The sequence below is a fragment of the Zootoca vivipara genome, chromosome 11, assembly GCF_965207765.1.
Source record: "Zootoca vivipara chromosome 11, rZooViv2.hap1.1, whole genome shotgun sequence".
Taxonomy (NCBI): domain Eukaryota; kingdom Metazoa; phylum Chordata; class Lepidosauria; order Squamata; family Lacertidae; genus Zootoca; species Zootoca vivipara.
In genome coordinates this window covers 25637735-25663765 of record NC_142594.1, presented here as the reverse complement: position 1 = coordinate 25663765, position 26031 = coordinate 25637735, and the positions used below count along the sequence as shown (strand labels likewise).

The 26031-nt window shown below is 44.2% G+C and overlaps 1 protein-coding gene across 1 annotated transcript; it reads right to left on the bottom strand.

Moving 5' to 3' along the window:
- Positions 1-1342: 1342 nt before the first annotated feature.
- FERD3L (Fer3 like bHLH transcription factor) lies at positions 1343-1879 on the bottom strand. Its single transcript, XM_035129893.3, has one exon. It carries the CDS (start codon positions 1877-1879, stop codon positions 1343-1345), a length of 537 nt encoding a protein of 178 aa, XP_034985784.3.
- Between the last annotated feature and the right edge of the window lie 24152 nt (positions 1880-26031).

Here is a 26031-nt window from a genome sequence, read left to right as displayed (position 1 = left end):
TTAAACAGCTTCCCCACCCCACCAGCATTTCAGTTCCTTGATGAAACAGGTGACTATGTATGAAGGAGAGAAGGAAGATCATCGTTCAGTTTGTCAAAACAAAGATTACATCTGATCACTTTGTGGTAGTAAAAAATCCATCGCTGGGAGGAGGATTGGGGCGTTAATCAGAAAATGGAAAACGGAACTGTGAACAAATCTGGGCCACACAGCACTCTGGGGATCCACAAGTTCCGCTGTATTCCGCCACACTCACATTGCCCCCAAGAAGCCTTTCCTCAAGAATTGCCTTGCCATCCTTCCCTTGCCGAGATGGAAAAGCAAGGAAATGGAAACATGTGCATCGCAACCCGCATTCTGAAAGAGGGCGAAAGAGATGCGCGGAAGGATTTTTTGGGGGGTGGGGCAGGACTTTGTTAAGAGAGACAGGGCTTTTGTTAAGTGGGCCGAAACAACGTGTTTGGTGAGTTAGTTAAGTAATTTTTATTGTTTTACTTGATCTAGGGGGGCACCTGCCCTCCTCTGCCCCCCCGCTACGCCCGTGACTGGAAATGCTTTTGCCCCCCAATCTACCCCTCCTCTCCACTCTCTTCTTCCGACAGCCATTACATCCCCTAAACTCAATCAAAAATCCTTTCCAGCTTCCCTTTAATGTTCCAAGCTACCTGCTGATTTCACATCCCTTAGCATTTCCCCTCTCTCTCCTCTTCTACATCGCCTGGATTTTATTCCGTGTCTTTCCAACTTTCGTCCAGTGCGCCCTTCCTTGCCTGGAACCGCACTCCCAACTGGGCGGAGCCAGAGAGAAGAAGGCGAAGCCCCACAAACAAGGAGTTAATACCCACTTGTCCCCCATTTCTGCATTTCTATAATTAAAAAGCTGTTATTTTCCTTTCTCACCCACCTAGAAATATACTTGCCCCTTCTGCGCCGGCCCCTTAGAATTTTTCCCCCTCTGGCTCCCTCCTTTTAAAACAAATGGTCCTGGGATTCCAACTCTCGCGAAGTAAGCGTGTCAAGTCGCCCACTGGGGGTCCAAACGACCCCTTTCCCTTGTCAGTTGCCGCATCATCCCATCAGATCTCCTCTCCCGTCCAAAAGATGCGGCAGAGGAGTCCTTCGTTGCAAGTCAGCGGTGATAACTGAAGAGTGCCAGTTATATGGCTTCGACGTGCGTCCGCTCCTTAGCTTCTCTAGAGAAGACCGACTCAGGAGCTGCCTTCAGCCTGAAGGAAATGTCTCCCTGCGTCTTCTCTTCCGCCTTCCAGCCTTCCTTGGGAGCACGCAGCTATGGGCTTCAGAGTGCTCTCCATCCTTGGATAGACAGCGGTCCCGCCTCGCCCTAGCTGGCTCCGCGGCCTTCTAGCAGCTCGGTCATGAAGGAGATGTAGACGATGGCCAAGCGCAGCGTCTCAATCCTGGAGAGGCGCTTCTCGTAGGCGAAGGTGGGCACCTTCCTGCGCAGCTGGTCGAAGGCTTCGTTGAGGTTGAACATCCTCTTCCTCTCCCGCACGTTGGCCGCCTGGCGCTGGGTGTGCGTGATGAGGCGCTTGCGCTTGGGTCTGCCCAGGAAAGCGGCCCTCCTCAGCCCTCCATCTGGCCCCCGTTCTCTTTCTTCCTCCCCCTCCTCCCCCTCTTCTTCTTCCACCTCGGGGTCTCCCTCACCCATGCGGAGCAGTCCTCCGGAGGCAGTAGAAGACCTTTGGCCAAAGGGAGCGCCAGAGGGGAATGCGTAGAGATCCAAAGGGGCCGCCGCCAGTCGGGGAAGCCCTTCGGTGCTGAGATCGGCCAACAGGCCCAGCCTTCCTTCGTGGTGGTGGTGAGGGGGCCATTCGCTGGATGTGGAGGATGTGCTGGGACTAGCGGTGGCGGAGGTCATAGTGACCTGAGCCGTCCTCTGACGCTTATAGCCCCGACGGGAAGGCGCTGCTGGTGGTGATGATGGTCGTGGTGGGCATTAATATTTATAAGCCCGGAGGATCACCGGATTAAGGGCTTGGAGGAGGCTGGCCAAAGAGGAGAGGCTAATGCGAAGCGACAGGCGAGGCTGTCGGAGACACAGGAGCCGTGCCAGAGGCTAGTTGCCGCCGGGGACGAAGCAGCCCTTGCCCCAGAGATGAGGCCGCCAGTTCCTTCTTGGCAACAGCCCCTCTCAGCCACCTGGGGAGAGACCCTTTTCATCCCCATCTGCAGCCGCGACCAAAGGATTTTCACTCTGGAAAGAGCCAGGGAGGGGTGGCGGAGGGAGGGAGGGACACTTGGCCTGTGGGGTGGGGAGAAGAAGCCCTTTCAATGGATGTCACAGACAAGCGCAGGGATGCTTTTAATGATGCCCTGAAGAGTGAACCTGCCTGCCAAGGGTCACGGGGGAATGTTTGCCCCGTATCCCAGCGCAATGGCAGATGAATGAGAAGGCCTCCATTAGCCTAAGTAAGCATAGTTGGGGACTGGTGAGGGGAGAGAGGGAGGGAGGAGACCCTCCATTGCATTCCCAGTGGTAACTCTGGGACTCGTTCCTCAAACATCCCACCCCTCTCCTGGCATAAGTGTGCAAACAGATCTCTGCTCAGCAGGGCTTATAAAGGCGGGAGGGGAGGAGGAAGACAGCTAAGAGAGTCTACAGGGGTCTCCGAACACTTTTTCGGTGCCTCTTAGCAGCAGTCTCGGCTGAGAAATTGAGACATAATAATGAATCATAATAGGGACTGCCCTCCGCTTGTTGGAGGCCACAGGGCAGGGACTCTTCTTCAGGGACATCCATATATCTTGTGAGGAAGCATTTTATTGTTTGTATTGTATTTACACCCCATATTTTTCTCCAAGGAGCTCACGGTGGTGGACAAGGTTCTGCCCCGCCCTATTTAATCCTGCGCAGCAACCTTGTGAGGAAGGTTAGATTGAGAAGCAGTGAATGGCTGAAGGACACCCAGGGAGGACCTGAACTCTGGTCTCCCAGGTCTAACTAACCATTACAGCATATTGACTCAGCTGCAGGAAATGCTCTAAAAAGACACTGGAGGGTTTCGGGGTTTTGATGATTTTTTTTATTTTTGGTATTTTCTTCTTCCTCATTTCGTTTGGCAAATACCTAGCAGTAAGTACCTTAGGTGACTCTCCCTCCACACCTTAAATTTTTATAGCACTTATAATAGTCATGGCTTTTCCCAAATAAGCTTGGGAACAGTAATTTGCCAAGGGGGCTGAGAGTTGTTAGGTGACTCCTCACAGAGCTACGTTCCCAGCGTCTTTAACAAACTACAGTTCCCAGGATTCTTGGGTGGGGGGTGGGGAATGAGACCATCATGGTTAAAGTGCTATTAAGAGAGCTTTATATGCATGGGGCGGATGTGACCTCTGCGACCAGCCTCTTCCGAAACTTGAAATGGCACCCCTGATGAGCTGTGAGCTTTTCATTTCCTATTCCAGAAGAAAACCTGGGCTTTATTGCTTTTAGCAGCGGCCGCGGGGTGCTGTGGTTACCGTATTAGCAAGCAAATACTAGTTTGTTGCCCTCCTACGTTCCCATGAAACGGGGCACTAGATCTTAAATGCGACACCAGCGAAAGCTTACTCTCTGTCAGGTGCGCGCTCACCCTTCCAATACCATCTGGCTGCTGATTTCTAAACTGGCCTCCTGATTTTTTTCTCCCCAATCCCGTCTTCCCCTGGAATGTTATTGCCTAACTCACCCAAAGGCTATTATTAATTCCTCCTACTGCAGGTACTTTAATTTAAGAGAATGTTTTGGCTCTCCTTGAGCCCAGGAGGAATGATGATGACGACGACAACAAGGACAACACCAATAATAAGAATAATAATAACAGCCCTTCACTTTGGATGGTTTTCTTTCAACTATCCTCAAACAAAGACCATCGTCAGTAAACATTCCCCACCGAGCACAAAAATCGGCCCTGTTTGTTGCAGGCTGGGCAGCAGCTGCCGCGATTAAACCAGCCTTTGCAGCGGGGAAACGAGGGGAGAAAGATAAGTCCTCCTTGACTCCTTTTCAAGGCGAGGCAAACAGATCTTCCCTTCTTCGCTTTCCCTAACGTATTGAAAATGAACAATCTGGTCCATCTGGGATGCAGGCAATCCCTGGAGAATGATGTTACAGTTTAGCTCGGAGAGAACATCCCTCTGACGGAGACTGTGGATACAAAGGTCCTGTTAAGTACATTGGACAGCTCCCGGAACCCAGCGTCTTCCAAGGCGGATGCAACAGGTAAACAACATTTGCCTACCGCACAGTCGGGATATCTTGCTCTCCTTCCCCACTTCTTCCAACGATTCCTTAATAATATAGACACAGACACGGTTAGTTTGTCCTTGGGCAACATCTTGTTAAGATAGGTATAAACATGAATAATTTCATCAGATAATTTCATCAGTTTACTAGAGGATTTTGTTTGTTTGTTTTAGGTGGCATTCGAGCTTGATTCTGTTTGTGAGAATTTTAAGTGTTTCCTCAAAAATAAATACATGTTAATGCCATTCATTCTGTATCATTAATTTCTAGTGATCAGTGCAGTATTCTGACATTTTTGAGTACTATGTAATGGGGCGGGATTAGACAAGTACGCAACAGAGTAAAACCAAGGCTTGTTAACAACTGTTGAATACCAATACAGAATTATAAAGGTCTAGACTGCTTTATTTTAGAAAAAGTGGAACAACTGGTGATATTTTGTTAAAACCATCTCACATGTATTTGCTTTGAAACTCTATAAAAAAATAAAATTCATTTTTTTTTTACTCCTGAAAGCATAGAAGTGTAAACTGGCCTAACGGAATTTATGACCATACACAATTATTTCTCAATATGTGTTTACTTTGCGACACTAAAACAACAGGTTGTGATAAGGGAGTGGTTATAGAGTACTTCTCTTTCACTGGAAACTCGCTTTTATTAGAAGCAGTGGCAAGTGATATGGTTGTATTTACTACCGTAGTTGTGTTTAAAAGAGAAAAAGAAAAAGAAAACTTTGCATGGGATCTCAAGTGGCTGTTGTTCACATCTTATTTCAAGAGGAACAGTGCAATGCTATGCACATATACTCAGAAGTAAGTTCCATTGAGTTCAATGGGGCTTAATCCTAAAAAAAAGTCTGCATAGGACCATAGCACCAGTTACAAAAGTTATTAAGGGCTAAAACATAGCTTTTAGTCACAACTGGTATCCAGCAAACAACTGTTACACCATAATTTGTCCTCTAAAGTAAGAAATGGAGACCAGAGAAACTGCCATTCACTATGGGTTAGTCACATTGTTCCTTAGAAGCACAGAAAGTTGTTTGATACTAAAACAGACCATTGGTTCCCTCTATCTGTGTTGTTTGCATTGACCAGCAGTGACTCTACCCCTAAAAGGTGATCACTTTATCCCAAGCATTGGTTTTGTATGTGGGCCAAATAATGAGGGGAATCAAGATGATTCAAGGGTCTTTCCCCTCTCTTGGGTAAAAGTACAATGTCACCACCAAGAAGTAACTATTCTGAATGACAAACAGTAGGGCAGTCCATCAACAAGAAGGTTAATTAATTTCAGCTAAGTGAATACTGGAGCCATTTTGGGCAGGGGCTAAAAAGTGAAGTTTAGTGGATTCCTGGTTATCAAACAGGCTTCCTAGACAGGTTCACCTGACACCATCTTGAAGACCAGGTGAATATCTTCTTGTTTATTCAGTCCTGTTGAATAACTTAAGTAGTCTGGGCATCCAGCCTTCCTGGGTGTTCATTAGGGCGATGCCTTTTTCACAACCTCATTTCCCTGTATCATAATTTGATGAGCTTTCATTAAATATTAGATAAAATCTTACTTTCAAAGAGAGTTGATAAAAAAACCTCACACACAAAATGATTAAAAAAAAATTATTTATCAGTTTTTGACCATTTTTGAAGTCACTGTAAGCAGATATAAAATTGAACCCAAGCTTTAGAGTCACATATATACAACATTATATAGGGTCATCAAACACAAAAGGAAGCTTTTTTTAGCTGCAGAAACAGTATAGACGCCACTAGAGGACGATATTTTGCTACCTCTCCTGTAGGTTCTTTTCCCAGCATGCCCAGCAGGGTCTGCTGGCTGAGTTTTGAGGTCCCAAAAAGGGGCTTTTACCTTGCACAGGTGTGACATTTGTATACCCTATCTTGCTAAGAACACTCCCCATTGTGGAATGTGGTGTTGTGTCCAAATGTGATACGAAATATATATAGAATTGTTAATACAATTTTATGAAATGGTAAAACGGCATACAAAAAAATTAAAACCGGTTTGTGCGTAACCTTTTTAAATATTTCAATGGAATATACCCCATTTTAGTCATTAATAGGCAAACGTTCATCCATTTGTGCTACAGGAAATAATTTTTGAGAAAAAAATGAAAAAGTCATCACCATAGTGTCCATGGTTCAATTAAAGTCTAGCAGAAGACATCATGAGTAGTGATTGCTATTCAGAGCTTGGAAATTTGGTGTCAACCATTGCCATTTGCATTTGCAAGAAGTTAATCCAGTTCTGACAACGAGTCAATATGTGAACGGCAGCAATTTCTGTCTCCCTTTCTGTTTCGATCTGAGTTCTACAACATCCCTAATCGTGACGTGGGACTTCTTCCATGGGACTTCTTCAAAGCAGAAATCTCAGGCAGCCAGGGAGGCTGTAGAGTGCTGGAAGAAAACGTCTGCTAGAAAAAAAATCACATAGACCACACACATCCCCACTTGGTCACTTTGCAATGGTAGATTAAGCTCAGAAGCTGCCACTTACCAAAATTTCAAAGCAACTCTAATTTGGCAAAATAAAAATAAAAATGGAAGATTTTTTCCAGAGAGGAAGAAAACTTCTGAGAAACTGGAGGCCAAGATTTTGGCACAGCACTCTTCCCTGGTGTGTCCAGCAGATGAAGTCTTTCTGGTTGCATTAATCTTGCAGAGCAGACAGATGGGGAAATCTGTTGCAGAGGGTACCATAGATCATCCTTTTCGACATGAATAAGGTGCAACATGGATCCATTCTGGTCTATCATGTTGCCACAATCATAACTGCATTAGCCCTTTGTAAACACTGGGGCTGTAGGCTGCGTCTCTAGCCGGTGCTTTCAAACTTGAGTGAGCAGGTGCGGGCCTGTCCACGGCTGAAGCTCTCAGCGGACTCAACCTTGGAGTCTTGAGCAAAGGGCTTCATTTCACTGCTTCAGAGGCTGCAGATGCGACCTTGTCATTGCCATTTGTCACACATTTTTGGCTGCTCTTTTATCTTACTGTAGCCTCATCTCCCAGCCGGTTGCACTAGATGGAGAGCCCAGGAACAAAGCTCAGTGTCAATCTGCAATAAGCAGAGGTGAAGTCCCACAGGGAAAATCATACATGCATTTAAATACTCCGACAAGCTAACCCTTCTCAGCTGCGCAAGAGTTATGCTGTTTGGGAAAGCTGACAGTGTACTATTGCCAAAGTTTCTGCTACATCCGTCTTGGCCTTATCTTTAGGTGGCTGTGCTAATTGTCATAAATCTAGAGAGAGAGAGAGAGAGAGAGAGAGAGAGAGAGAGAGAGAGAGAGAGAGAGAGAGAATGAAACACACAGACACATTCAGTGCCTAAGTACTGAGTTGCTGTTTATTAGCAGCAATTAGCAATTAGATCTTAGGAACTTTTAGCTGAGAAATGCTTCCCTCCCCTTTATACAACACTATGAGTTTCACTTGTTTTGTAAAATTAATAACCTGGAAGCAAGGAACCAAATAAAAATGTTAAGTATGTATAGATGCACATTCTGGGCAAAATGCATTTAATTTTCATGTCTAATGTCACATGAATTAAAATTAAATGTAATCACCAAAGCTAAACTGCAAACAAAACTAGCATTTTTTTTATTCTTACAGATTTTTAGGTAGCAGCAGAGGGTTTTGAAACTCATTTTCTACATTCAGAGATATAGTCACCTAACTAAATCAAAATTCTGCTATGTTTTCAAAGATGATAAGGTTCTAAACCTATTCGAAAGGTTCCTATACTGCAGGGGTGGCCAACTCCCAAGAGATTGTGATCTACTCACAGAGTTAAGAACTGGCAGTGATCTACTCACTTTTGGGGGGTTCAGGTCAAAGTTGTTGAGCTTTTCTTAGAAAGGAAAGCCCTGTTTTGGGGGGTTCAGGTCAAATTGCTGAGCTTTTTTAGGGAGGAGGAAAGCTCTGTTTTGGGGGATTGCAGGGCTTTTTTTAGGGGAGCCAAAGTTGTTTAGCTTCTTTGGGGAGAGCCAGTGATCTACCACAGACGTCCAGTGATCTACCGGTAGATCACAATCTACCTGTTGGACGTGCCTGCTATACTGCATTTTGAAAGCTACTCTGTGAACTTCCCTGAGACCTCTGAATATAGGGCAGTATATAATAATAATAATAATAATAATAATAATAATAATAATAATAATAATACTCAGGTTCCAATCCAAATATGCTAAGGATACAATTGAATGCATACTAATTTAGGAGTAAGCCTACCTGGGCATCCACCAGCAAGGCTGGGTCTAGGAAGATACACATGTTGTGAACATGAGCTTCAAGCAGGAGTGTGACTCCATGAATAGCAGGTCAAACATCACTTCCCTGAGCAGTGCCCAAGAAATGGGCCTGGGGCCACCGCCCTGGCAGCTTCCCCATGCTATGCCACTCTCTGTGGGAGCATCACCCCCTGGAATTCTGCCGCCCAAGGCCCTGATTGCTGACAGATTATATCCTGTGCGTGGATGCTATTATACTGGGAAAGTATTGATTTTAAGAGGAGGACTTAAGATTGAGGCATTTGGCTCTTCACTTCTTGCACACAAATTGCATGCATGATTTTATGACTGTACTTCTCCAATACAGAGTTTATTGGAAGTCATTTTCATGTTCCTGGTTTTTTCCTCCCTTTGTTTTTATTGTTGTTTTCATTTGTGGCCCCTTGCTGCAGATTTGGTTCAGAAACCAGAATTGTGTCCAGTCCTATGGAGTAGATTTTGGGGAGACTTTCCACCATGGGACCTATGTAGGCCACATCAGTTGTTAAGTCTGCACAATCCCTGATTGCACCTGTTAGCTTTCTTTCTATGTATGCTGATCTTCCTCCAAAGTTTCGAATGACTTGCTTGGAACCAGGTATAATGGATTTCAATCCAAACACAATTCAGTGAAAATGTACTTGGGATCATAGCCTAAGGCAGAGAAACCTTCAAATTTATTATTATTTTTTACAGTGCTATCGTACCTTTATCTCAAAGGGTTTATAATAACCTTTTGAGAAAATTTATGCATCTGTGATTCTTCTGAATGCATAATTCTATTCTTGTTTTACATTATGTCACAAAAAATAATTTAACACGAGACTCTATTTCAATCCCTTTCGCTTGCCAGTATGATGTAAAGCAACCAAAAGTTAGATAAGAATCATCCATATGTGTGTTTGTGTATGTAAAAAGGGAGAGTGCAAAGATGTGTTTGTCATCCTTGGGTTGGGTCTTCACTCCAGTCTTGGTACAAAACAGGACACTCATTGTATAAAGAGGTCATTGTCTCAAAATGAATGATAATGATATAATGGTGAGTTGGTATAAGAGAATAAAATATATACAGAACCGAGGACCGCTGTCTCTTCATCTCGCTATCATTTGCAATCTATCAATACAAAAATTCCGTATCTAGCCATACATCCAGATGGTTGACGTTATATGTGATTGGATGAAAGCTCCGATATAAAATGCCTATGGCTTACTGGATTACCCTTTGGCCACATGTTTTAAATTATATATATATATATATATATATATATATATATATATATATATATATATGAACCATTGCAATCTTGCAACAAAAGAACAAGACTTTATTGTATAACAGGGTTGCAGATGTAGAAAGGTGCTCCTAATAAAGTCAAAATATTTTTTACTCATTGAGCATCTGGAATGCCAAAAGATCTCTGAAGTCACCAGAAACTAATGCTTGACAATCTTAGGTTTGTGATTAATCTAATATTCAGAAATATATATATATATATATATATAAACTTCTTTCAAAATTCTGTGCCATTCATCATTATATTGTCGTCCCATTGTAGGTAATCCCAAAATGATTTACAAATCCAGACCCCCCCCCTAATTTCTGAAACAACGTTAAGACATCAAAGAGTTTCCGATGCAAACATCAAAGGGGCAGTCCAAATCAGAGATTGCTGGCTAAGACAGTTTAGTTCATTTAATATCCTCTAGTTCTCTCAGGATTAAGTTACAGCATATAAAATTCTTGGAATCTAGTTAAGGAAGGAGTACTGTATGTTTATTATTTATTGCAATGAGGTTCTTTTTTTTTTGGGGGGGGCAGAATACTTTTTGGCAGAGAGGAAGCCATCCCAGACCTCCTCCCCATCCACTGCTGCAAAAACTCAGGTCCCAAATTGAATTTCTAGGCACATCTAAGATTCAGCGGTATTGTCATATAGGTAAATCCAGATATGGTACAACACAGGAAATATTCACATATAAGCGGGAGATAAAATTCAGTGGATAACACTTCGGTCAACCTTTTTGGACCAAAACACTGGGATGCTCATTTCGCTTGTGTCACCTGAGTGGCTTCACCTATTTGTGAATGAGCCTGATGGATGATTATTTAGGGTTGCTGGAGAACTCAGGTGGTGCAGGGAGCCTGGACCTTCCAACATGCATGCTTAGGCACTAAAATGGATCCCAAAAGCATGCTCCTGAACACATCATTGGGCAAGCGCTTTCCTCTGGTGTAGATTGGAGCCTCCCTACCCCTTGATTTATTTTGTGTGGCATATCTAGAAAGGCTAGTGCATTCCAGAAGAGCTACAACAAATTCAGAGGGTTCAAAGGTCCAGGGGTAGGAGATCCAGAATTATTTCAGGCAGATCAGATTAATTATTGCTGGGCTTAAAGTGGTTTACAAAGCCTGGGTCTCCTAAATCTGGCCTAAAAATCCAATTGAACCTGAGTTTGCTGGCAACTCAATAAGAATGGCTGGGGAGAAGGAAATGTATCTGACTATTTTCTTACGCAGTTTCCTAGCTTGTTTTTGAATTCTGGTTAAAACCGAGGATCAGCTATACTGAAATAGTTTTGTGGAAGTTCTCATTTAAGCCTATTAACAGCATTTATGACTAACCCTAAGTATTGAGCTGTTACCATTATGCCTTATCCCTCATTGGTCGCTTGTTAAATAAAGTACAGTTTCATTCCCAAAGTTCCTCAGCTTAATTTTTTACCCAGAACTGGAAATAAGTTGCCTAAGGAACTCTAACACTAAGAGTCCTGGATTCATGGTGTACGCTTCTACTCACACAGATTTCTTCTTCTTCTTCTTCTTCTTCTTCTTCTTCTTCTTCTTCTTCTTCTTCTTCTTCTTCTTCTTCTTCTTCTTCTTCTTGTATTGCCTTTCATCTGAAGATCTCAGGATGGCTCACAGCATAAAGATACAAAATTAGAACACAACATACGTAATACAACAAAAACCGAAAGAAACCCACAAGCACATTTAAAAGGCCATTGAATGTTTAATCACCCAAAGACCTGGTTATAGAGAAACGTTTTCTCCTGGCACCTGAAGATATGTAGTGAAGGCACCAGGTAAGCCTCCCTGGGGAGAGCATTCCACAAATGGGGAGCCACCACCAAAAATGCCCATCCTTGTGTTGCCACCCTCTAAATTTCTTATGGAGGGAGCACATGAATAAGGGTCTCAGATGATGATTGCAGAGTCTGGGTCAGTTCATATGGGGAGAGGCAGTCCTTGAGGTAATGTGGTCTGAGCCATTTAGGGCTTTATAGGTCAAAGCCAGAACTTTGAATCGGGCCCGGTAAGTAATTGACAGCCAATGCTATCAGGTCAGGATTGGTGTAATATGCTCTGGCGAGCAACCTGGCAAATGAATTCTGCTCCAGCTGAAGTTTCTGAACCATTTTCATCACTGAATTCACAGTTGACCAAGGATAAAGCTCCCCAGTCTCGGTCATATTACCTTGCTCCCATCTTCACTGAGGAAGTTTGTCGCAGATGCCTTCCTGATAAAACAAAGAAATTTTTTTAAAAAACAACCATTGGTGAAAAGTTCATGCGTTTTGTACAACAACACAGAATTTGAATTTAGTTCATTGATGACAACTTGAAACAGGGTTGGGGAAATTGTGGCCCTCCAGATGTTGTGGGCTCCATCTCCCATCAGCTCCAGTCAGCATGGCCAATGGTCAGGTATGGTGGGAGGTGTAGTCTAGAAACCTCTGGAGAGCCACAGCTTCCTCATTCCTGACAAAAAACAATTATTATTTAATTGAGTGTTTTCCAAACTTGGGTCTGCAGCTGTTTTGGGATTACAACTCCCATCATCACTAGCTAGCAGGACCAGTGGACAGGGATGAGGGGAATTGTAGTTCAAAAACAGCTGGAGACCTAAGTTTGGGGAACACTGAATTAAATTAACCTGCCCACAGAACTATCTCTTTAAGATTTTTTATTTTATTTTTACAACTTTGGCAACTACAGCAAATACCAGAGGCTGACCATCACTCCTCCTCCTAATTTCTGTCATTTGAAAAAAAGATTATCACCCTCAAAATGATGGATATACATGATGATAAGTTTCATATTTCAAGAGGGAGGCTGCTCACTCTTCATCTCCTGAAAGTCCTGGGAATTAAAACCTAACCACTGCAAGACACACACACTTAACTTCTGGACTTTCCTTTTAGATCATGTATCATGTAAGTACAGACTTCATTATATCACTTATAGAACTAGTGCCAAATTGAAAATCTTCTAACTCACAGCGAAGCTTTACCAATGCTTTCCACTTCTATTATCTGCTTGTCTCGACGACTCTGTGGGGATTGCTGTGGTCTCATTATTTGCGAGACGTGATACACTTTGGGACATGATTTTTTTTATTTATTAAAAAAAAAAGACTTTAAAGAGCCTCTTGACAATTGTCCAAGGCAGCACCATCAGCCTGTCAGACAGTTCATCTGGTAAATGTGTTTATGCGAGCTCACTCTGGCCCTATAAATCTCAGGCCTTGTACGGCAGGGGTCTTAAAGGTGTTTCAGACTAGTTTGTTTGCCACGACAATTATGTCATTATGTATGTGAAGCTAAAAATGGTTTTTTAAAGGATGCTGGCAAAAACGATGCTGGCTCACAAATGGAGGAAGACCACAGCAAAGAGACACAGTCTTCCAACTAGAACATAAAGTGTGGCTATTCATAGCCCTCAGCCAAAGAGGCAATTTTCAATGGCGCGGCTCATAAAGTGGATTTATAACAGTAGCAACATCTGAGCTGTTTCAGGATATCACAAGACAAGGATGGTAATTTCTCTCTCATGCTTTTTGGCTTGCATAAATTGGAACAAACAACACGGAGAGATGCACACACACATTAAAGATATATATAGTCATTAGAAGAGACTGTAAATCTGTCTTAATACAAATGAATCTGAAGAAATGAGCTCATAGTTAGTATTTAGGAAACCCAAACAGGGCCTCAGTATGTGCTGAATATGGTAGCAAGCGTGGGGGAACACCCTTTCGAATACAGGAGATCTCCTATCTAAGACTAAGTTTCATAATGCTAAGGAATGAAAAATGCAATCAGGATAATTTCTGAAGAAACCCACAATTTTTCAGTTGTGTTCCTTTACTTTATTCCTAAATGGCTATTTAAACCTCCACCTTTCTGATGCCTGTGTCACTCAAAGCAGGTGACATCAATCAAATTTACAGGCTTGTAATGGACACTGTACCAATAAAATACAATAGAGTTGGGTATGGCATAAAAAAACCCAAAACAATCTTCCCAAATCAAGACATTATCTACTTGGTAAGGCAAAAAGCCTGCTGGATTATGAAGGTCTTTGCTAGCCAGAGCAAAATAATGCAAGGGGCGGGTAGTTGAACCACCTCTCTCTGGTCACCACCAAGTGCACTTGCACATAGGCAACTGACAGAGAAGGGCATCTCCATCAGATCTGAGGCAATGGGCATGAGAGGAAATGCTGCTGTGATACCACATGGCATACTTACCTATATCTTGCTCATCTTTGTGCAGAGTTGGGGTGATGCACACCCCTGTGGGACTCTCCTTCTTGACTGATTGCCCAACCAATTGTCTAAGACCTCAGGAGGAGAAAGGGATGTTGGTTACTATCACCCTTGGGGTAGACCTCTCCTCACTAGCCATGACTTGTATAGGTTTCTTCTTGCCTACAACTTGTTAGGAGAGAACTGAGCAATGTGTGGCAGTAAAAAAGGGCTGGGGAGGATCAAAGTGCTTGTGAGCTCCTCTTGGGGACCTCACATTTTCACATGGTCACAATAATTCATAGTTCAGAGTACCATTTTGTGTGAAACAGGTCTATATGCCTTACTTTTTTGCAAACTTGGAAATACACAAATAAAGAAATGTAGCTCTCGGGAGAGATACAATATTATCAGGAAGTAGAATGGAAATTCAGTGGTAAGATTTCCTCTTTCTTTGATATTTTTTCCTCTTTTGCTTCTTCTCATCCCCTGTGGGTTTTTTTTTTGGATAAGTGATGTTTGCTTTCATATCTCATTTGCCAGATCCTTATCTTGGATCCATTGTGAACATGTGTTCAGATTGCGCTATCTGACTAAGGGTTTCTCAGATTACAATTTGCTGTCCAAATATGTACTGAAATTAATGTAGGAAGCAGGTTTCTCTGTTTTAGGCTAGCTGACGAAGATTTGTAAAATTGGTCCAACATATATCCAGTAAAGTTATATCAAAAGGTAAAGGAAACAGTTTGGATGCGTTAAGCCTTTGACTGGCAGACAACTAGCGCATATCCCACCAGGATCCAAACTAGAGGTATAACTATAGCAGTTCTCATTGTGACAAAGAGGCAAGCCACTCTTTGGTTCTAAAAGTTGCTTGTCTTTTTGGCAGTGGGAAATGGTGCTGCAAAATCAGAAAGCAAAGCACTCTCCTTGTGAATGCTCCATCTTTGATACTCAGACTAGATCAGCAAATATGCTTAGAGCATGGTTACAAATTAGCATCTTTCTGGCACAGCTGTAGGAATCATAGTAGTTAAGCCTAACACTTGATATGTTTATTATAGAATTCACCCAGAGTTTTCTTATCCACCTAACTTAGTAGTTGATAGAGTTTCCCAGATTTATTTGTTGGCATGAATAAGAAAGAAACCACTTTGGCAGGGTAGTTACAGAACCTTCTTTGCTATACCATTCAGTTACAGTTACTGAAATTTTTGCTCCACCTATACTAAATGCAACCACAAAGGTACCGGGCAAACAATAATATGTAACTTACCTTCACATCTGGCAGTGCACTGAGGATTGGTAGAACATCACCAGCAGTGGTGATGGATACTGCAAACAGGGTAGCTGCCTGACTTTTGAAGATTCTGCCACAAAACACAGGGACCCCCTCTGAAATTTGTAGTTGCAATGGCGTTTGTATAATCCAGTTACTGTCTGCAACCAGAAGAACTGAAAACCACATTTTTTAAAAAGACAATTCACTGTTCTCCCAACACTTTCCAGTAGAAAAGAAGAGAATATCATCTGAGCAATGTTGACACTAAAAATGAAAAAGCTGGTTAATCCTCTGATCTGCAAACTACAGGAAAAAGGATACTGTGAATGTTTTAAAATTGCTCTGGATTTTTGTACATGGTTCCTATAAGATGCTTTTAATCTGTTGCTACTTTCCCTTTTAAAACATCAACAACATGTGGTTGTTCTTTATCATCTTGGTGTTATCCCCCTTGGGTGCCCCAGTTAAAGGATATAAAAGCAGCAGGCTACAAATATATATTTTTAAACAAGAAACAAAGCCACCAAATGAATCAAGATCATTACAGTGCCAAACATGTACCGGCCTACATGTTTCCTGGCATAACTGTAAGTGAGGATTTGGGGAGTGGTAACTTAATGGCAGAACATCTGCTTTAGACACAGAAGGTTCCAGGTTCAACTCTAGGCATCTCTGGTGGGGCTGGAAGAGATCCTAGTCTGAAACTCTGAAAAGTCACTGCCAGTCAGAGTAGACAGGGCTGAGCTAGATGGACCAATGGTCTGACTATGGCAGCTAACCGTAGACTCTCCTTACCCGCTACCTTGCAGAACATCTTCAGGAGAAGAAAGGGCTAAGGAGTAAGCCCTACACATATTTGGAGTGGTGTTCCTAAGACAGTTAGATGGTCTCTTGTACGCCTCCTTCTGGCAACTCCTGGAGCCAAGCTGGTGCCTAATGTATTGCTCTGCTTTCCTTTAGACCATGTTAGCGAGGCCGAGAGGAAGGTCTTATTGTCTGGCCAGCCCAGGACCTCCATGTATACTGTCTAGGCTTGCACCTTGGAGAGGTCTCTTTGGTGCTGCTAAGGCAGCAAAAACAACATGGGAGGCCGAAGTTGCAAGTCAGGGGCATACCCAGGATCAAAACTAGGGGGGAAAGGGGTGGGGCCAAGGCACGGGAGGGGAGGGGTCACAAAGTGGGAATGTGGGTGGGGCTACAGAGCCTAGGTGAAACTGACTCGGGTCTCACCTAGGCGCCGCGAAGCTTTTTGCAGTCGGAGGTGCTGGGGCTCCGCTGACAGCACGCAGCCAGGGCGCTTGCTCTGGCCCGCCAGGCTGCCCCCGGTGCACTATGGCCAGGACCCCGGCGGAGCGCACAGCCGTGGGCGAGAGTGGCGCTGCCGGCGGGGCTGGTGGGCAGAGGTGGAGGCGAAGCACAGCCCAGCGGAGCATGAGTTCGGTGTTCCAGCCCACTGCGCTGCACCCTCCAGCTTCCTGTCGCGCTCTCTGGTTCCCTGCTGCGCTTGGCCTTGCCGGTGGGCGCAACGGGGAGATGGAGGAAGGGCGTGGCGATGCGGGCGGGAACGCCGAACTCGCGCTCCGCCGGGCTGTGCTCCACCTCCGCCTCTGCCTCTGCCCACCAGCCCCGCTGGCAGCGCCGCTCTCGCCCACGGCTGCACCAGCCCTGCTTCTAGGGGGGCAGCTGCCCCCCTGCCCTGCGCTGGGTACGCCCATGTTGCAAGTTATTGGCCTCTGCAGCCACAGCAGGCCCTGTGATTCTCTAGCAGTTTGACTTCACCCCAGAGCCACACTCCATTGTCTCTTGAGACAGACAGGTGACAACAACAGCTATGGACTCAGCTACAAATGGGCTTCCCCCCTTTCTCCCCAGATTTGTTTTTCCTTGGGAAAAAGGGGCATATATATAAAAATAGATTTTTGGCTCGTTTGACCACACACCCTCAGAAATTTGAATCCTTGGGAGGTTTATTGATTTGTACTCATATGCCTAAGACCTCCAGCCATTTTTCAAAGGTTTGGCTTCTGCAGTTTCCTATACAGTTTTGACGAAACATTGCTTAATTAGGATAACTTTGATAAACAGAGCTGGGTATGCAAAGCTCAATGGCATTTGGGCTAGATTGGGCACTGTAGGTGACTTACGTGCCTCTCACTTGTAGATTTATCTCTCTCACAACATAGCCATGTTAATGCAAAGCTAGACTCTTAATTGCAATAGCACAGAAAGGCATTCCCCGCAGCCCGTCTCCTGGTGGAGCTGGCTACTTTAGTTTTACTTATTTTCTTAGCAGAAAGGGAAACACAATGCTTACATTCCAGACATTGCTATGGTGACAGCAAGAAAGTGCAGCTGTAGACCTGAAGCAAAAAAACTGAGGTAATTTTGAGCCCTGGAGACTCAGTAAATATTAACTATGTTGAAGAAAGCTAAGAAGAGCAGCCAAAAATATACTCCCTTAATATTGATGAGTCAGGTTCTTTTTTTAAGGGCTGGAAAAAAAATACTATCTTGAGATTAGCTGTGACTTTTAAGTAATTCTTATGGGTGTTTCAAAATTTGACACGATGGCAGGCCTTTTTGTATGTGCCAGTGTTCAAATATTTGGCTTCGGCTCTGGTTTTGCTGGAAGTCCAATCTTTCAGATTTCTCCTCAGAGCCAAAAGAATTATGGCTGGGACACTCTTTTCAGGCACTTTTGCACTTTTTTATTATACCTCCTAGTACTGAATGGATGATTCCTTTGTCAAATGTGAACTATTTCCAAGGAGGATCATGGGGAAGGCTATGCATTCTTGCTGTTGCTTGAGTCAGGAGGCACTGAAGACAAGCCTTCACTCTTTTAGTGAATAAACTAATGCTCAAATAGTGGAAATGCAACCCTTCAGCAAAGATATACCGTATATACGCGAGTATAAGCCGATGCAAATATAAGCCGAGGCACCTAATTTTACCCCTCAAAACTGGGAAAACCTTTTGACCCGAGAATAAGCCGGTTCACCACACCACAAACCAGTGGAGGAGGAAGGAGCAGCCCAAAAGGGCTGTTTTCAGGCTGCTCATTTCTCCTCCATGACAGCGGCAAAGGTGGAGGAGGAGGAAGGAGCAGCCCGAAAGGGCTGCTTTCAGGCTGCTCATTCCTCCTCCTCCTCCGCCGCCAGCAGCTCCTGTGCCTGCCCTTGCGAGAGGCGGGCAGCGGCAGCAGGACCAGCGGTCAGAAATGGCTCCTTTCTCGCCACTTGTCCCTCCACTGCCGCCGCCCGCCTCACTCGAGTATAAACGGAGGGGGCTTTTTCAGCACGAAAAATGTGCTGAAAAAGTAGGCTTATACTCGAGTATATATGGTAATCCATTGTCAACTGGGCAGCCCAGGACCTCCATGCACACAGGCTTGTGCCCCACTTTTGTGCTGCTAACACAGAAGTTTGACTTCACCCCTGGAAGTGCACTCCATTGTCTCTTGAGACAGGCAGGTGCCAACAGCAACAACAATTATCATTGTCATCATCATCATCAAAACCCAGCCATTCTCCATAGGAAGGAAACTGCCCTGAGACCTGATGGTACCAGTAACAGGTACTCTCCTTCATTAGAGATATATAAGCAGATGTAGGGTTATCTCCTAACAGGCATGTTGGTGCAGCAGCACATTTTCTGCATCTACAAAGGGTTGGGGTGGCCAGCTCCCAAGAGTCTGCGATCTACTCACAGAGTTAAAGATTGACAGTGATCTACCCCCTTTTGGGGGGATGCAGGGCAAAAAATGTTGAGCTTTTTTTAGAGGAACCAAACTTGTTGAGCTTCTTTGGGGGGAGCCGGTGATCTACCAGTGATCTACCACAGACGTCCAGTGATCTACCGGTAGATCACGATCTAATCTGGGCGTGCCTGGATTAGATGATCTTCAAGGTACCATGATTCTATGAGAAGGGGAGGATTTCATTCTCAGTAGCAGATTCCAATTCTCTCTTCCCTCAGTCACTCCGATCATTTCACATCCTCCAGAGTTGTGCTCTGAAGTTCCAGATAAGTTCTCATATGGTACCCAAGAGGAAGCTCTGGCTCAGGACTGGACTAGGCATGACCCCAAATGCATCATGGGCAATCAGTTGACAAAGAAAAATCCCAGAATTTGGGGTGGTAGTAACCTGGGAGAGGACATTTTCTGTGGCAGTCCCAAAGTTGTGGAATCTCCTCTTTACGTGGCTTTTTCACTATACAGCTTTGAGTGAATGATGAAGATGCACCTCTTTATCCTGCCTTTGACACCTAAGACGTGTATTTTTAGGGCACACTCTGTTCTTGTGATTGCAATCACAATTTTGACAATTTTCAATTCTAAAATGTTGTAACCTGCCTTGGTATCTGCTGGTGAAGAATGGGTAATAAATTTGATTTTTTTTTTAAAAAAAATTAAATACTTTTTATTGAAAAATTTCAACATAAGATACAATAAAAGCCAAATTAATCTTAAAAAAAGATAAAGGAAAGCCAAAATAAGAGAGAATAAGAAACAAGAAATAAAAAAGCGAGCGAGAGAGAGAAAAGATGCAAAAGCCCTCTATCACAATTGTAACATATCCTTTATCCATATACAGAAAAGTAGAGGAAAAAAGGGAGACAGAGAGTATGACTGGCTGAAGGTCACCCAGCAAGGTAAATGACTGAGTGGGTATTTGAACCCTGGTCTCCCAGGTCCTAGTCTGACACTCTAACCACTATGTCACACTGGCTCCTTGGAAGTTGTAAGCAACTACTCATACACTGGTTGCCCTACAACAAACTGCCATGCTGATTTTCATGCCTTCTTTTGGGGGATGCTTTCAGGTGTGTGTGTGTGTGTGTGTGTGTGTGTGTGTGTGTGTGTGTGTGTGTAATTGCTTGACTGGGATCGAAGGATCTGCCCATTTTGGTCCTCTCTGTTTCTCATATTGTTTTGGAAAGTGTGGATTTGATAGATCCACCTTTAAATGCAAACAGAATCTAATCCCCGCCCGCCCACCCCATCCACACTATGTATGATGAGTGCAAATCCTAGGAAAAAAAGGGAGGGAAGTGTAAGAACCACCTGAAAAAAGCCACCATAACAATGGGTTGATGGTGTCTACAGTTCCAGAGAACAGGTGGTGCGACAGGACCGTTGCCAACATTAAGAATACTAGGTGCAAGAGTCTGTAAATCTTGGGTTCTGGGGCTGCCAGGGAGAATGGGGACTTTTAAAGGGCTATGCTGTTCAAGCCCGTTAAAGGACCAGCTGGTAGAGTTTTGTGATGGTGAGACCCAAAGGGGCTGTATTGCAGAGTGTTGATCACGTTTTCATGTGTGAGTACTGGTGGGGAAAGGGGGAGATTTAAATACAATGAACAGAAGAAGAAAAACCAAGCCAGAAAGAAAGAAAGCATAGCAAGGAAATTTGCGAACAAGCCATAGGAGAAAACGCAGACTTTTTTATTGGCCCAAATGTGCTGTCACTGATAGGAATGAACCATTGCTACCTTGCTAGTGAAAGGTTACGTCAAACAGCATTTCTGGTGCTCAGAGATCATGACCACACCGAGAAACGTGCGAGATGCAGAGCCCGCCGGAAACGTTTTTCTGCCTGAGGCAAAGGACAAGGTGATGCCCTTCTGTGCTCAGATCCCAAGTACAGACAGTAAACAGAGTGGCAGTTGAGTCGAAATTCACCACACCTCTGGGCAGCAGGCTAGCATAAGGGCATGCAAGGCAGCCATCAAAACCAGCAACAAGCAAGCTTTGCTATCACTGAAGGTGTTGACTCAGAAACTTTTGAGGACCTTAAAGAGGAATCGTTGGGTATGGGGGTGAGTTTCTGCTGGTATCCCTAGGGATGTAAGAAGCCACTGTTTTCCGTTTTGCTCTGTATTCATCACAGGCAGCGCTGTTGCCATTCCACTGCAGTTCACCTTCCACCAAAAGCTACATAACTCAACTCATTGTCTGCTGCGGCGAAATTCAGCAACATTCACAATCAATGCAATTAATTACGTAAATTACATATGTTATGTTGTCATTACATTTCCCCACTCCATTTATTTCAATGTAAGTGAGATTGAATGTCAGTGCACACCCAGAGAGAGTGTTGTACTTGCAATGGTTAGTTTGAAACGGGCTGTGTATAGTAAAAGAAAGCTCTATTTTAAAAATGCTCAAATTCCCCACAGGATTGGTGTGGCCCTCGTTATAGAATTTTACAATTCTGCTGCCGTCGCACAGTAACCCTTCTTTCACCTTCGTGTGTGCGTGTGTGTGTGTGTGTGTGTGCAGACACACGCACAAGGGCACACTCCCCACTTCAACCACATACACAGCATGCAGTTAGATTTTCCACTCAGCCCCAATCTTCTCCTTTCATAACAAGGCTGGGAAATACTGTATTACACAGAAATTTTTTGCTCCTCATAAAAGTAACTCCTTCTGAGCCAGCCTCCCGTGCATGTTCTGGACCACCAGGTCTTTTTCTTAATGAATTTCCACACTGTTGTAATGAAACACCCCTGTCCAGGGAGAGGGGAGGGGGAGATTTTTTAGCAACGGGCTCCCCAAAGTGCAGCACGCTATGTGCCACTCTGATATATTGAGCATTTTGAGAAGCTCTTACCCTGGTGAAGCCCCAGACTGCTGTGCATGTCACCTTGCCTCTCGACAAGCTTCTTCTCAGCAGCAGAGCCATGATAATCCCTTTCTCAGGACTCAGCTGTAAAGCCCATCTTGCTTATAATTTCCCTCTTGCTTGCATTCTGTCTGGCAGCATATTGGAAGCCCAAGGTGCCAAGCATTGTCATAAAAAGATAGAGAAAATTAAAAAGTGGATCCTGCAACAAAACCCTGGAGTCTGGAGTTCTCCTTTCCAGGGCTCCAGCCAGCCAGCCATGCCCGCCTCCAAGAGACTCCATTCCACCCCACACTTCTTCTTCTGTCTCATCAACTCAGCATCTGTAGCCACTAAGCATGCATTGTTCTTAAGAACACAAGAAGAGCTTTCTGGATCAGGCCAATAGCCCATCTTGCCCAGCCTGCAAGCAGGGTTTGAGCACAAGCGCACTTTCCCCTTCTGCCATTCCCAGCAATTGGTATTCAGAGGAAAATTCCCTCTGACAGGAGGGGATGGGGAGGTTGACACGGTGCGACTGTACCAGCAGAGCCAATCCAGTGTTCCTGCCAGTGCATTTGCACTGTGCCAGCTTTGTTGGAGCTTCAGCCTTCTTCCTCTTGGTAAGCAATAGCGACCCACCTGGTGGAAACAAATGTGACGGTTCCACCCCACTCTTCTGACAAAACTTTTACATGAACTAGGAGACGGGAGTTCAGCTGAAGTATGTGTGTTTTCAGGACCCATTGTATTCTTGGAATGGCATATGTTTTAACCAGTTTTAAATCTGAATTTTAAATGGTTGTAACCTGCTATCCTGGTGAAGGGTGGGTAATTACTAATAGAGTAATAATAGCAATCGTGATGATGATGACGATGACAATGAAGATATACTTCTCTCCTTTTTATTTTAAAATAGCAGTTTTTAATATTAGTTCTCTGACATAAAAAAAAATATTGGGAGGAAATCTAAATTTAAGACTTGCAGCCTTCCACACCTATGCTCCTATTCTCTCTCTCTCTCTCTCTCTCTCTCTCTCTCTCTCTCTCTCTCTCTCTCTCTCTCTCTCTCTCTCTCTCTCTCTCTCTCGTTGTTGTTTAGTCGTTTAGTCGTGTCCGACTCTTCGTGACCCCATGGACCATAGCACGCCAGGTACTCCTGTCTACCACTGCCTCCCACAGTTTGGTCAAACTCATGCTCGTAGCTTCGAGAACACTGTCTGGATATCCAAGTGGCTGTTTTCTGTTATTGGAAAAGCAGCTCATAAAGACCTCTTTAATTAGAGAAAAGTACCAGAGAAAAGCTAGTAGTGCACAATAAAGGCTGGGATTTTCTTTGGAAGATGGCTTGGGATGAAATTGTAGTTTGGGACGCAATCTGAAACCACATCACTCAGTTTTTAGCTGTGATCAATTGGCCGTTTTTGTCTCTCAAAAGAAAACTGACCTCTTTATGCAAAATATACCACATGCATTGCAAACACTGCAATTGCTTGAGCTCCATGTGTCCTGCAGAGGAATGTAGCCACTGGAAAAGAAGCCTTTGTGAAAGAGTTGCTGTCTGTCAGGGATCACAACAGCAAGCTACATGGACCAGTGGTCTGGCTCAGTATGTTACAGCTTCCTAACAGTTCCTGTTTTAAATGTGGCAGAGGATGCTCAGGGACCTCTTATCACAGAAGCAGCAAATTGGCAGTTACACTTCACCCAAGATACCCTTCAACCCTCCTAGAAAACAAGCAATCAATGCTGCATTACGCACAGTTTCCTTGATCCTCTGTACTAGCTGAGTCATAGGTTGTTCCAGCTCATGCCAGTCATCTTCTAATGGTTTTTCCCTTGGCACAGGACCGGAGGAGTTTTCAATTCCTTGCAGTTAAATGCAGCTGAGCTTCACTGACCTGAATGAACTGGACTGGTTGAAAGTGCCACTTAGGAGATACACAGTAGAGAAGACAACCCATCGTGTTCTTATAATTATATACAACAAAAAGCTCTGCTAGGTTTCCACCTTCAAAACTTTTACAGACCCAGCTAAGGAAGCCTGGTACGATCTCTCTCTTTGTATAGCTTTCACTGCTTAACTTTACAAAGTTGTTGTTGATTTATAACACAATCTGATCTATGACTTCTGATCCATGGCTGATGTGTGGCATCATGTGATAGGGGAGGTGCTGTAATGATGAAATGCAAGATCTGCTGCCAATCTAGGTGCCTCAGTTGTGTATATGGGAACTTTCTCCAATGGCGCAATGGCTAAAACAGGGTGGTACCATGGGAGGGATGCAGGAAGCATCATAGCTGCCAAGTTCTCCCTTTTTTTAAAGGGAAATTCCCTTATGCTGAATAGGCTTCCTCGCGAGAAAAGGGAAAACTTGGCAGCTATGGGAAGCATAGGGGATGAGCAAACCTATGCCATATCCTCCACCCATCCATTAATAGGCCCCATACTTGCTACAATGAATTTCCATCCCATTTAATTCAATTGATTGATTTTTCCTTTAAAAACACACACACACACACACACAAAAAAACACCCAAAAGCTTAAAACCTTCTATTTTCCAGGTCCAGTGATATTTGTTTTCACTTTTGGAGTTTCTTTATACCCTCTGTATCTTCACTTGCTCCCCATAGGCAGCTGCTACAGGACCCAAAATACACTGCAAAGGAGGCTCACCCCATAAGGAGCAGTAACTAGGATGCTCCTGTGGCGGAATAGTGCCTGATGATGATTCTGGTTCATCATGGGTTAACCTATCACTCCCATGATAGGCAGGTGTTTCCTGGGAGGCGGAGCTAGATGGCATTCTAAATGGAGGGGGAACAACCCTTGAAAGGCAGTTGGGGAGTGGAGGGTTAGAGAGGGAGCAGGAGGTTAGGTTCGGGTGGATGGGAAGAAAGGTTATAACCGTTATTATCAAGATGCAGGAGATGCATTAACAAGTCTGTATTATATGAAAAGAAGATATGCACTTTTAAGAACCAGAGAAATCCATGCTTTCAAGTTAAATAATAAAGTTAAATGTGCCTAAACGTTCGTGGACTCGGGCAGTGTCTCAGTACCTTCAGAGGTGTGACTAAGAGGCGAGAACCAAGCTTTCCTGTGGAAGAGGAAACTGTTTGCTTTTTCTCTTGTCATACAAAGGGCTGGTTAGTGAAGCCAAGGGAGCCACATAGTTGCCTAAGGGAGAGGCAAATTGTAGCAGTTGGGATCCATGGGAGGCAAATTGTAGCAGTAGGGATCCCACTGGTGGCAATAGGTTTCGAACGCAGAGCCCTGAGGTACCCTGGAGACAAGTCCAATTTGGACACTGGAGGTTTTACTCCCGTTTGTATAGAAGCACAGGGAGAGCCTCTGTTGTTAAAGCAGTGACGGGTGGGAAACGGGGAATCCCTCACAGCTCCTAACTGAGCTTCCATGGGGTATGACCAACTCACTGTTCCCAGCAGTTTCCTGTACCCATTCAAGCTTCCTTTGCAGTTAGCTCTGGAACTGGTGGAGGTTTTCCAGCTGAGTGCCACCAGGACCACTGCACCTGCCACATCACAGTTGGGCGAGCCACTATCAAAAGCACAGGAGCCCTGCTGCAGCAACCGGTTGCCAACCCCAAATACGTTTCTTTCATTTTCAGGACTTCCTCTCCTCCCAGGTGAGGATCAATAAAGGCCGGATCTTCCCATAAGAAGGTAATGCTTAGCAACAGGCCAAACTTGCTTCTTCCATCAGCAATTAGTTCTTAAGCTCTCATACTGATTTCAGCTGGAGAGGCCATTCCCCTAACTATTCTTCAAAAGAAGATGGAAATTCTCCCAACATTTCAGGAGGAGCTTGACTTAGAAAATTTCCCAAAATTTCACGGAAAATTCTGCACTGAGACATTTCAGCTCACTTGAACTGCTCTGTTTTCTTTGGCTCCAGATACTCAGCAGTTTCTATAAAAGGAAGCAGGAAGAGGTTTCTCGATGGCTGGTCGACAGCTCATCATATTTGGAGGAGCTCCTTGGCTCTAGTCCCTTTGGTTAGCTGCTTTTCTAAAGCCTCTTCTTTGATTTTCATCAAAGAAGTCGTG